General features: G+C 39.7%; 1 protein-coding gene across 1 annotated transcript in view; it reads right to left on the reverse strand.

Moving 5' to 3' along the window:
* SNX6 (sorting nexin 6) overlaps nucleotides 1-11,347 on the reverse strand; it is a 24,515-nt gene extending 13,168 nt beyond the window's left edge. Inside the window, exons 1-6 of the mRNA XM_042814414.1 lie at nucleotides 11,300-11,347; nucleotides 11,082-11,129; nucleotides 5,706-5,810; nucleotides 4,779-4,889; nucleotides 3,064-3,185; nucleotides 961-1,084 (exon numbers count right to left, since the gene is read on the reverse strand). Coding sequence (XP_042670348.1) covers nucleotides 961-1,084; nucleotides 3,064-3,185; nucleotides 4,779-4,889; nucleotides 5,706-5,810; nucleotides 11,082-11,129; nucleotides 11,300-11,305 — 516 coding nt within the window. The 5' untranslated portion in view covers nucleotides 11,306-11,347. The remainder of the gene's footprint in view (nucleotides 1-960; nucleotides 1,085-3,063; nucleotides 3,186-4,778; nucleotides 4,890-5,705; nucleotides 5,811-11,081; nucleotides 11,130-11,299) is intronic.
* Nucleotides 11,348-11,611: the final 264 nt, after the last annotated feature.

Here is an 11,611-nt window from a genome sequence, read left to right on the forward strand (position 1 = left end):
GAATCACAGAATCACAGAATCACAGAATCACAGAATCACAGAATCACCCGGGTTGGAAGGGACCTCAAGGATCATGTAGTTCCAACCCCCCTGCCTAGCAGGGCCACCAAACACACACATTCAGATCAGGTTGCCCAGGACCCCGTCCAACCTGGCCTTAAACACATCCAAGGACGGGGCATCCACAACCTCCCTGGGCAGCCCGTTCCAGGGCCTAACCACTCTCCTTGTAAAGAACTTCCCCCTAACATCCAACCTAAAATGAGCAACCACCAACTCTAACACCAAGCAGCTACTATGAACTCAGACAGATTTCTTTCAATCAACTCAGATAGTAACTCAGTATATAACATAACTCAATATATAAAATAACATAAGATTCTATAGATAGCCACAGAATCTACATCTCCAGAAAAAAATTAAAGTTTCACTGACATTACTTAAAAAAAAAAAAAAAGAGAGGAGGAGGAGCTTTCTTTATCATAATGCTTCAGGAGAAATCCTCTGGTTTTGTAAATTCTTTTGCAACAGAATTTAAACCATTGTTCTAAATTCTGAAAAATTTATGATGTGTTTTTTTTGTGTTTTTTGTTTGTTTTTGTTGTTGTTTTGTTTTTGTTTTTACACCAACTCCACACCCCATCCCAAGTTTCAGTCAAGGAACAGAGAATTATAACACCATGGGAAATCACCACCAAAAGCTAATCTTTTTAATCCAAAACATAATAGATTCCCATTAATATTATTTATTTTGACACTAGAGTATTTGGTTGCCCAGGCAGCAGCAGAATTAACTCCTACAGACATCAATGAATTTGTAACTTAAATTACAAATACGTCAAGTATGAAGGAATTGATGCAATTTGCTCCAGGAGGTAACGCTTTCTTAATCAATTTTCCACACCACCATAAAAGTACATCTTGATTTTTCTTGCCAGCAATCTAGTTTTCAATACTCACATCCTGATTATATTCCAAGAAGACATGGAAATTTAAATCCTTTCTCAAAATAGGATGTGCAGCCACACGACACAAGAACACTTCATGCATTGCAACCGTCTTCTTGAATATTGCCAAATATTCGCTGAAAACAAAAAATAAGAGAGACTAAGAATTTCACTTGAAGCAATAAAATTTGAGGTAAGCCCAATGAGAAGCTTTAAGAAATCCTCAGTAAGGACACAAAATTTAAGTAGTAGAGGTTATCATTCTGATACTTTTATATATTTATATATATAAAAGACACACATACAAAAACAAATAGTATAATGTTAATATGAGGGGGAAATTTGAAGCCCTAACATATTACTGATAGATTTTTAAAGAAGACTCAAATACAATCTAACTTTTATGACTAACATGGATAGGTTTGCTGCAAATGTAATTTCAATTGTGCCTTTTCACTGCCTTCACAAAAGTCAAGAAATTGAGATACATCAGTTAGTAGATAGCAGACGCATAATTTCTTTCCTCCCCATCTCCATCCCCTTGCCTATTTGCACCCTCCTTCCTTACTTAAACATTCAAATCATTTGGTTAGCTCTTTAAATAGCAGCCTCTTATTCCATGATGAAGTATTTAGCCTTTTTTTTTAGGCAGATTCTTACATGGATGTCTTGCTTCACTGTGGTTCTAAAAGTGAAATTAAGTGCCTTTGGTAAGTACAACCAAAACAATCACATTTAACCTTTACAGTTATGTAGTTGCTCAGACCAACCAACTCAAGGAAATACTCATTTGTGATTTAATTAAGAGGATGGCATTTTTATTAATACAAGTTTTCTAAAATTCTTCTTGCTCTGCAAATTCAATCAGTAAGATGCAACTTTTCTAGAAACAAGGAAGGGGCCCTTTTCCCCATTCTGAGGGAAAACAGTGAAATGATTACACTTTTGCTTCCACTATGTGTGAGGAGGTTAAGATTTACATACCAGCAAACCAGCAGGGCCAGTGTTGGGAGATGTTTGATCTCAGTGAGAGTAGTAGTCATTCAGTGAAGACAAAAAAGGAGGATGCAGAGGATGGAGGTGGCAGTAGAAGAAACTCAAAGTTTTCTGTGTTATCCAACCCCTAACCAGACCACAAGAGAATCATGATCAGGGCCGCTGGAAAACCAGATTCTTTAAAATGTAGTGTTTTACTAATTTCCAGTTCTTTGTATATGAAGTGTATATCTACTCTGCTATAAATTATGTGGTATGCAACACTAACACGGAGTTTTAAGATATTTGCTCACAGCTGCTGGCATTTGGAGAGAAAACATCAGTTCTAAGAGTTCTATGTACTTCTCTTGCCAATTCAGAGCTCTTGATAGAAGCAGTCTAGAAGCAGTGTAAATATACACTTGAAAACTGAAACCAATGACAGGAAAAAAGATCAAAGAAGTGAGTGCATGACAAGGAAAGTAGAAGGAGCCAGGAGAAACTTTACTACGTAACTCAACATAGAACAAGACGACTAAGTTCAAATGTTTCAATACACGCTAAATTGGCAGTATGTGAAGATGCTATTTTCAGGAAGTATATTCTCATTGTGCAAAAAAAAAAAAAAAAATTTCAAGAAAAAAAGATTTTCTAGTAATTGCTTCCTGTATTTCCTAGGGAACAGAAGGTTGGTATCTACGTTTACAATACCAACCACACGCAAAAATCCCTAGTTCAATTACTATATGCATAGAACTTATTGTTTGTTGGGGAATGAATGGGGAACACCAGAAATAAAAAAGATGCGGGCTACCTCCTCCCTTTCCAAGTGCTCTGTGAAGAAAGGGATCTAACTAGGTTGTTGTTTCCCTTTTCCTTATAAAAGAATTCTCAAGAACAAGCTGACTTTCTTCCCGTTTCAGAAGCTTGTCCGTGAAATAGTCATAATTTCTAAGCAGTGATTTCTACAATTTTCCTAATGGCTCTGATCATGATCACTAAGATAACCTTGGTTATGTAGCAACTTGATTTTCAAGCTTTTATCTCACAGAGAACCACTGCAGTGAAATCAGAAACAAGGGACAGCCAACAGCACTAAAATTTGAAGGGAAAAAAAAAGGTAGTAATCAAGTCTACATACGCCTCCAGTTCTTGTTTCATCTTGGTGAATTCTTCTTTAGTCATCGATCCTTCTCCTTCTCCAAGCTTCTGCAACTTTTCCCTTGAGGCATCAAAGTCAGGCCTGGGTGGTGCTGGTGGAATCTAGAAACAAGTAACTTTTTTAAATTCGTTCAACTTTTGTTCCATTACTGACTGGATACTGTTTGTCTGAGAAGGTTCCTGCAGCTTTTTAATATATGGCTCTCTCTTTTGTCATTTATTAAGGCATTTATGGATAAATCCTCTCATGAATGAGTTAGGTATCTGGAATTAGCATGCCAACTTTCACCAAACGTCCTTGAAGATTACTCAAGAGCTAACTAAATGGCTTTTGTAGTTTAATTACAACAGAATTCAAGCAATACCTAGCTTTCCCAATGCAAGGAATTAAAAAAAAAAAGACCAAAGCATCGAATGCAGGGTGCAGTTTTGGGCTGCAGATGGCTGCGCTCAGACTGTTCTGTATTTCCTTTTATCATCAGTTTTTGTTTATTTAGTATGGATTGTTTCTTCTTGAAAGAAGGAAAGAATTCTACAGTCTCTTTCACACCAGTTATAACTCTCAAAATTATTAAATTAAAAAAAAAAACCCACATTCTTTGCTGCTTGCAGGAACCAGTTTTTTCTTGTGGCACTGCTGACATTAAAGATACATCTGTCGAAATAACAAAGCACATAACAAACAAGTCCCCAGGTTATTGTCATAACAGTATTGAAAGAAAAAACGCTGCAAACTGATCCTGAATTGCTATGAATAAAGAGAAACAGAACAAATAAAGCTAAAATGTGCTCAAATTTAAGTTCGCTGATATTTTTGCATTACATGAATGAATTACAGAACTAGTAAAATCCAGAATTTACTCAGAAAACTGTTGAAAACTAGTTGCTAGAGATCAAAGCCCACTCACTCCCAATTACTAAAAAAGATTAGCTCAAGAATACTATGACTTCACAGATTATCATAATTGTAATCATTAGTGAATTAGAAATACACATTAGAAATACACACTGAATCAATGGGTAATCTCAGCCAAACACAAATACCTAACTTTCACACCAGGATAGTAAGTATTTCTATCCATAATTAAAGTATGAAGAGGCATCCCATCATAAGGTGACTACTTTGAGGACATATTTTCCTTGGACGCATAAAATAAACAACAAAACATGTTAAAGTTGTTAACTTATGTATTAATGTGCTCTGTATTTCTAGATGGTTTTTGGAGGGGATTTAGTTTTTTTTTCCCCCCTCAAACTGTTTTATGGTAAAGTCATTCTGATCTTCAAAATGGAAACTGAAAAAGCCTAATTACTAGTGCTCAGTTACTGCACTCTGCCATTGCAGATAAAACAAAGGCAACACGAAGCTCTCAGCTAAGTTAAACATTAGCTTGCAAAAACAATATTACCAAGTTATACAGTCTCCCACACTTCAATACTGTAGAGCAAAAATATGCTAGGATATAGATTAAGCTACTCACTCCTTAGTACTAAAAGACAACCATAGTGATTTTCCTCCAAATTTGCTTTAAACATAAATTTTGTGTAATTGTATAAAATGAAGTAGTAAAGCATCTGATCTTGTTTTAGTAGGAACAAACACCTGCTGTTTCCATCAGATGTAAAAGCAGCCTTGAGTACTCCTCATGCCCACAGAAACCAACACACGTAAAACAAAGGAACTGTCATACTTACAATATAGCCAGCATAATCCTCATTCTCCACAAAGGAATCATGAAGCCAAATGAACTCCTCATGTTGCCGAACAACGGAAAATTCACTTTGTTTGAAATTTGGTAAGGAGCTCTGGAAAGAGAAAAGGAGGAAGAGTTACGAAACAACAACAGAGAACAGTTTTTCATTACTATATTAAAAGAATCCTGGAAAAAATATCGAAGTATATCCCAGTAAAATAAAAATAATATAACTCAAGCATCAAGATAAGCATCTTACCAAAAATTCATACAGCAGTAATTACTCCCATCTCAATTAGTGCATCAAACAATTGGAATGGTTTGCCCCGAGAAACTGTGCAATCTTCACCATTGAAGATATTCAAAATTCAACTGGACAAACCTTAAGAGACCTGCTCTGCTTCACTCTCATTTGATGGTGGAAGTAGGGAGAGGAGAAAGGACTAAGTGATCTCAAGAGATCATCTTCAATCTCAACTATTCTGTGATTCTCCACTCAATAAACCAACAAGTTCACAAAAAGAAGTCAATACAAGCTGTAACTAAAAATCACTCTTGAATACAATTCCATTATGAAATGTATTTTTAGAATTTGAAACCATGGCTAGTCTAAGTAAAAAAACTACTCTGAAAAATACTGAGGTTTATCAAAGATTCTACCTACAAATAGGCTGATCAATAGGCATAGAAATCATATGATAACACAACAGTGCAAAAAAAGAATGTTACTTTATTCCATACTTTTATTTTTAACTTCCATTTTTTGTCATCATTTCTTTGAGCATCATTACTACATGGTCTCTTAAACATGAGATAATGCTGTTCTCTCATCTCCTTTGGAATATTTTACAGTTGCTTCCTAAACAGTTTAAGTAGTTTTCTTTTTTATGATTAAGAAAATGCTCAATGCACAAACCCAGGCTTTTACCTTTGTATGGACAGTGAACTTCACTTTGTCCCTCTCACTGAGTGCATCTGAGATATCCACTTGCAGAGCAGCATCGGTCTGGAGATCAACATTTATTGCTCTAAGCTAAACAAAGAGAAAGAACCTATTAGCTTAAATATATAGATCAGCTAAACATACAAACATGTTAATTGCATTTCCCTTATACTTTCCTTGAGAGGAGCCCCAATCTAACGTGACAAACACCTTTAAAAGAATTATGAAAATAATTCATTTAAAAGAGCAACATTAAATAATCATGTAAAGGTAAATCGTGTAAAGAAGTAACTAAGAGTCATAAAGGCTCCTTTAAGAAAAAAAGTGGCTCTATATTTCAAAGAAGGAAGAGCTATTAAAGAGCTGGTTTGCTCACATTGTCTTACACCATTCTTTTGTCTAAGATGCCCCAGATAGATCAAAAGTGCTAAACAAAAAACAAACAATCAAAAAAAAAAATCCTCTGAAGTTCACAGAGCTAAGTCCTTTTGGACATATTTTTTTTTCTGAAAAAAACAAGATAATCTCTTGAAAAACAGCATAAGAAATGGCAATAAGACTAGGAATCCCTGGTTTTTTTATTTTTTTCCATGGGACGTGAAATCTGAACTCCCACAATATACTTCAAGTCATGAAATAAGACAGCAAGACAATCAAATACAGAAAAAGAAGATAACTACCTGAGCACAGTGATCAGAAGAGGCAATGCCTGGCAGTAACTAGACTGAAGGCTTCACCACTACTCAGTCAAACCGACTTCACCTTACTTGCTGTTCTAGAGCAATCTGTCCCACAACAATTTCAGTCATGAGCAACCAACATTCTGAATATTTTTACAACTACAAGGCGAAATCAGAAATTTTCTACAATTGCACTGCCAGAAATTATTTCAGTCTCATGCTTGCGATGTTCACTTTATACTGAAACGGTTTCCTTTGATGTTGTACTTATTTATAGAAATACCAACTTCTTCAGTATAAAAGTGCTTTTCCATACAAAGTCGCACTTTTTCCTATAAGATTTCTCAGGAATACATTTTGAAGTCCGCACTCAAGTACAAAAATGCATTAATTATCAGTAACGTGCAGCACAAAGGCTGCACACAAGGAAATTCTGAAGGGAACTCTGCAACATGCTGGAACAGCATCAGGACGGAAGCATCAACCACCACATCTAGTTTCCCATCAGTTATCTTAAACCTTTTGCAAATTTCAGTGGCCGGCTCCCACTTTGCCCTCAGTGCATGAACAACTCCACTCCTTATGCAGCAGCAATCAGACTACTTGAGTTTACAATCACTGTATTAAACTAAGCCATCATACAGCCTAGAGTACCCTGCAAGGCTGGTTCACCAGCAGAATTTTCTTGCTCAAAGCAAAGCTGGAAGTGATTACACAGTGATACATTCCCACACATGACATAGGGGTTTTTGTTTTGTTTTCTCAAGTTCAGAGGCTACTGCCTCACACAAAGATGTGACATTAGCATGCAGTGACCCACTGCAGATCACATCTATAAAGCAGAATCTCTCAGCTCCTACTGCGCTTCTGAAGTCCTTTAGATCTAATTGAAGAAAGAAAAATATAATCTGACATACCAAACTCGGCCTTATGTCAAGACACCACAATTTCCCAGCTTGTAAGAAAGTTTTTAGTGGTTACATTGCTTGATGCACTGTTTGTTTTTCTCCAGTCCCACAGAAGGAGCACAGCTGAGTACTCTCAGAAAATAATCTGGATTATTCCAGTGCTGTTGGTTTTGTGTTTTTTTTTTTTTTTTTTTTTAAAATTATTATTCCTCCAGAGGTCATAACAATTTCTATTAAAACATTTTGTTTTCCTTTCTAAAAAAAATGGTAAAGTACAAAATTCTACAACTCTGTAAAACAGCTCTTCATATTTGTTACTAGTTATGCAGCATCTAGAGCAGCATTTCCTATGGGACCATTTGCACTATTTACAACATTCAGAATGAAATTCTCATCTGCACTGAGAAAAGGAAGAACAACCTTAACCATGACAACTCCACTCACAGCACACATTTTTAAAAGATTAATTGTTTGATTTATACTGAGTTAAGTTGTAACGATCCTGAAGACTTTAATCACATGTTAAATTATGCCATGCAGCCCGACTGCCAACAGGGAACGTTTTCATCTGCAATGGTAATGAAGCATTCAATGAAAGGTGTCAAAGACAATCACAGAGTTGAAAGACTCTAAATTTATTCATATGACACAACCCCTCATATTGTATTACTGGGAATTAAAATCACAACATCATCACACAACAAACTTAAGCAATCTCTCATCGCTACTCCAAAAGAACGCTGCCACCAACTGATAGCTTCTGAGTTATGAACAGAATAGGAAATGAAAACAAAATGCTACAAAACTTTCCAAAGTTTGATTTGGACCAAAATGAAACTATTTTAAATTCTGGAAAGAAATATGGGTGGGACAAGTCCCTCCATCTCCTTTCTCTTCCCTCCCCCCTCAATCCAATACAACACAGCACAATCATTCTATGCTTAAATACATGCTCTCCACTTATGCTGAATGTCTTGAAAAACATAAGTTAATTCAGCTGCTTTGCAGTTTCCTATCCTATACAAATGAAGTCCCTTTTTTATTCAAAGTCTAGAAAACGCCAGAAGCCAAATACAGGGCTAAGTGATGTTACAGCACTAAGAGAATGCAGTGCAATTGAAGAAGATTTAGCATCTAAGTACTCGTTTAAGGACCAATTAGACTTAATATGATAACAAAAAGAAGCTAGTAAAGACAAGGGAAACAACCAAACCTTACATTCCTAGGCAATGTCTTCCTTCAACAACATTAACTAATTACAATGCCCTTAGCTTTCAAAAAGGTTAGAGACAAAGGATCCTTTCTTCAATTGATTCTTTACAGGCAGATAAATACCCAAGGCAAGAGAAATAAACAATACTTTACAACAGAGGAACACCAAGCCTCACCGCAGCATCAAGTTTCTAACAGACCTGCTCTAAGGCATAGCACCCTTCCTCTAAATGAGTACACAAGAGCATAAGCCAAGTCAGCTGAGGTAAATACAGATGCGAAATGCACAAAACAGTTCTAGTATAGCAATACTACGCCACCCCTTTAAAACGCTTGTTGTTTACATTAAAGAGATCATGCAACAAAACACAACCAGGAATTGAGTTACTCTCAGTGGACTCAATAGTGTCTTCCTAAGCATGATTTAGAAAAGCAGTTCCCGCAAGCTCATTTTATGAAAACCATTTATAAACAGTTCCTTCTACAGACCACCCACTGCTACTTCCTCAAAGACAATTCTCAATGCTCTATTTTACAATCACCAAGAAAAGTCTCCTCCATATGATATAATGCAACTGTTAAGAGAATTCGTTTTATGTGGCATCAGCATAAATTCCAGCTTTCCTTTCATCCCATCATCCTCACATTAAACTTAACACAACTGTAGCTGACCAACACTGTACTGAAGAGTTAAAAGTACAGTTGTTAATCTCTGAATTATAGAGAGGAAAGAATACTTGTTTCCAAAACTGAAAGCTAATTAACCAGAAATTGTAATTCACGCTTTCAAATAAAGATTCAACTGACCATTTTTTAATCACAAACAGGGAAAGGCAACAAACCAGAACTAGGAAAATGCTCTTTGCTGTTTATTTTTACTACTGCTGAGAAAAACGTTAGGGCTTTGAAGATAAGAGCACAACAAACCTATTCATGAACAGACTGCTAGTGCTGCTTCCGATTAGGTTTTCTGTATCACAATCAAAATAACGCAGATAACAGCCTATGCTTTAAAACCAGGGATTTTCAGAGCAGTGTGAAGGAAAGAAAAAAAAAAAAAAGCACGACTGAAAATAAGAAATCAAAACTGGAGAACAGAGGACACTGATTAATTCCTCAGTGTTTGATGCTTGAGTGAGAGGAAGGGAAAGAAAGAAAAAGAGGACTGCTTGGCCTACTGAGATGATGTAAGTTGTCCAACAGCACAAACAACACTGCTAAGAGATTTCTAATGGCTTTAAAATTACGTTGTGAACTCTGACTACTTGGGGCCTCAAAGGGAAAATTAAAACACAATCAAGAAAGTTTTACACATTCTATCTACATCCTCAGACAAAAAACAACCTAATCATTCACTTCAGTGCTGTTCCTAATTGCCAAAGAAAACACATGTGGAATATTATTCAAACCCCCTCCAACCCAGGGCTGAAGAATTGGAACACAGAATGGTCTGGGTTGCAAGGCACCTCAAAATCCACCCAGCCCCAGCAACTGCCATGGACAAGGCTGCTCCCCACCAGTTCAGGCTGCTCATGGCCCCAGTCAGCCTGGCCTTGAGCACTTCCAGGGATGGGGCACCCACAGCTTCTCTGGGCAGCCTCTGCCAATGCCTGACTACCCTGAGTGAAAAATTTCCTCCTAGCTTCTAACCTAAATCTTCCCTTTTTCAGTTTAAAGCATCTCCCCCTTGCTCTAACATTATCTGCCTATATATAAGGATATGCAGAATACAGTTAATTCCTACCACACACAGTCAAAAAATCAGAAGGTACTGAACATTACGCTTGATGTTTGAGTATGACATACATGATATGAGCGTATGCCAATACAGAGCTGTTCACATTTGGTGTCTTTAGCAATGTAGTAGACACAGCTCCTGTAATGAGCAGCAGCAACCAAGTCAATCCCTGCCATCCTGTCCAGCAGCTGCTCTCCTATCTCACCCAGTCCTTCTCAAGATACCACCTGATAGGTCAGCCTGAATGAACCACACCAGATTAGCCTATTTGTTGCTTAACCAAGACATGGAAGTTAAAGATGAACGCAGCAGATATAGTGAGAAGAAAAACAGAGGCCAGAAGAGCAGGTCAGAGAAGTGTTTTCTCAGTAAGGAACATCACCGTGGCATCCACTCCCAACAACAGAACTTCTGTTCAATAAGGAGCTTACTAGGCAATGCCAGCCTACAATGCTGTCCCTTTGTTATCCACGGGAACGGGAACCCCTGGGGCCTGAGGAGAGCAAAGGGTGCTGCAGTGGCTCCCCACGCAGGTCCGCACACCCCAGACCCGCTGCCCGGCTCCGCGCGGGGGCGGGGAGGCACAGCGAGCGCGGCCCCGGCGGCACGCACGGATCTGCCCCAGCTCTCCAACAAAAGCCCCCAGCAGCTGCCCCTGGAAACGCGGGGACCGCAGCAAGGGCAAATCACAGCAAAACACCCGCACGGGGGACCCCGCCCGGGGGAAGCCTTCCTCCGGGACCGCCCCAGCCCCAGGCCTCGACCCCGCGGCACGGAGGCCAAACCCGCCCCCGCTCCCCGAGTGCCACCCCGCGTTACTCACACCTCGATCCTCCTCCGAGAGGAAATCTGGGCCGTCGTCAGAGCCTTCCTGCTGGGCGCAAAGAGGAGGAGGCGGCGGCGCGAGCCGAGGACAAGCGCGGGCCAAGGCCGGCGAGAGGGAGGAAGGCAGAATGAGGGAGAGACAAAGCGCACAGGTTAGCGACCGGCCGAAGGCGCCCGCCCAGCCCCTACCCCCGCCCCGGCCGCCCGGGCACCCACCATCATGGCTGCTCGCCGCGCTCCCGCCGCCGGCCCTCCCCGCCAGGCCGCCCGCAGCCCAGCGGCGAGGCGGGGCTGCGCGCGGGGGCGGGGCGGCGGCGCCTCTCGCGAGGGAGCGGTGGGTGCGGGTGGCTTGCTCCTCGCCGGCCCCTCCCCCTTTGCCGTGCGGGCTGTGTGGAGGTGGGGGCGGTAGGCCCGTGGTGGGATCTGGGGTCCGCAGGCAGAGCGTCGGCGGCCTGTCGCAGTGCCTTCGCCTTTCTGCTCTCTGGTTGACGCGTTGCTGGCCGAGCTCCCTTCCACACGCTGGTTCCT

Source organism: Centrocercus urophasianus, unplaced genomic scaffold (genome assembly GCF_019232065.1).
Source record: "Centrocercus urophasianus isolate 14NV4802_14NV808 unplaced genomic scaffold, USGS_Curo_1.0 seq_14, whole genome shotgun sequence".
Lineage (NCBI taxonomy): Eukaryota > Metazoa > Chordata > Aves > Galliformes > Phasianidae > Centrocercus > Centrocercus urophasianus.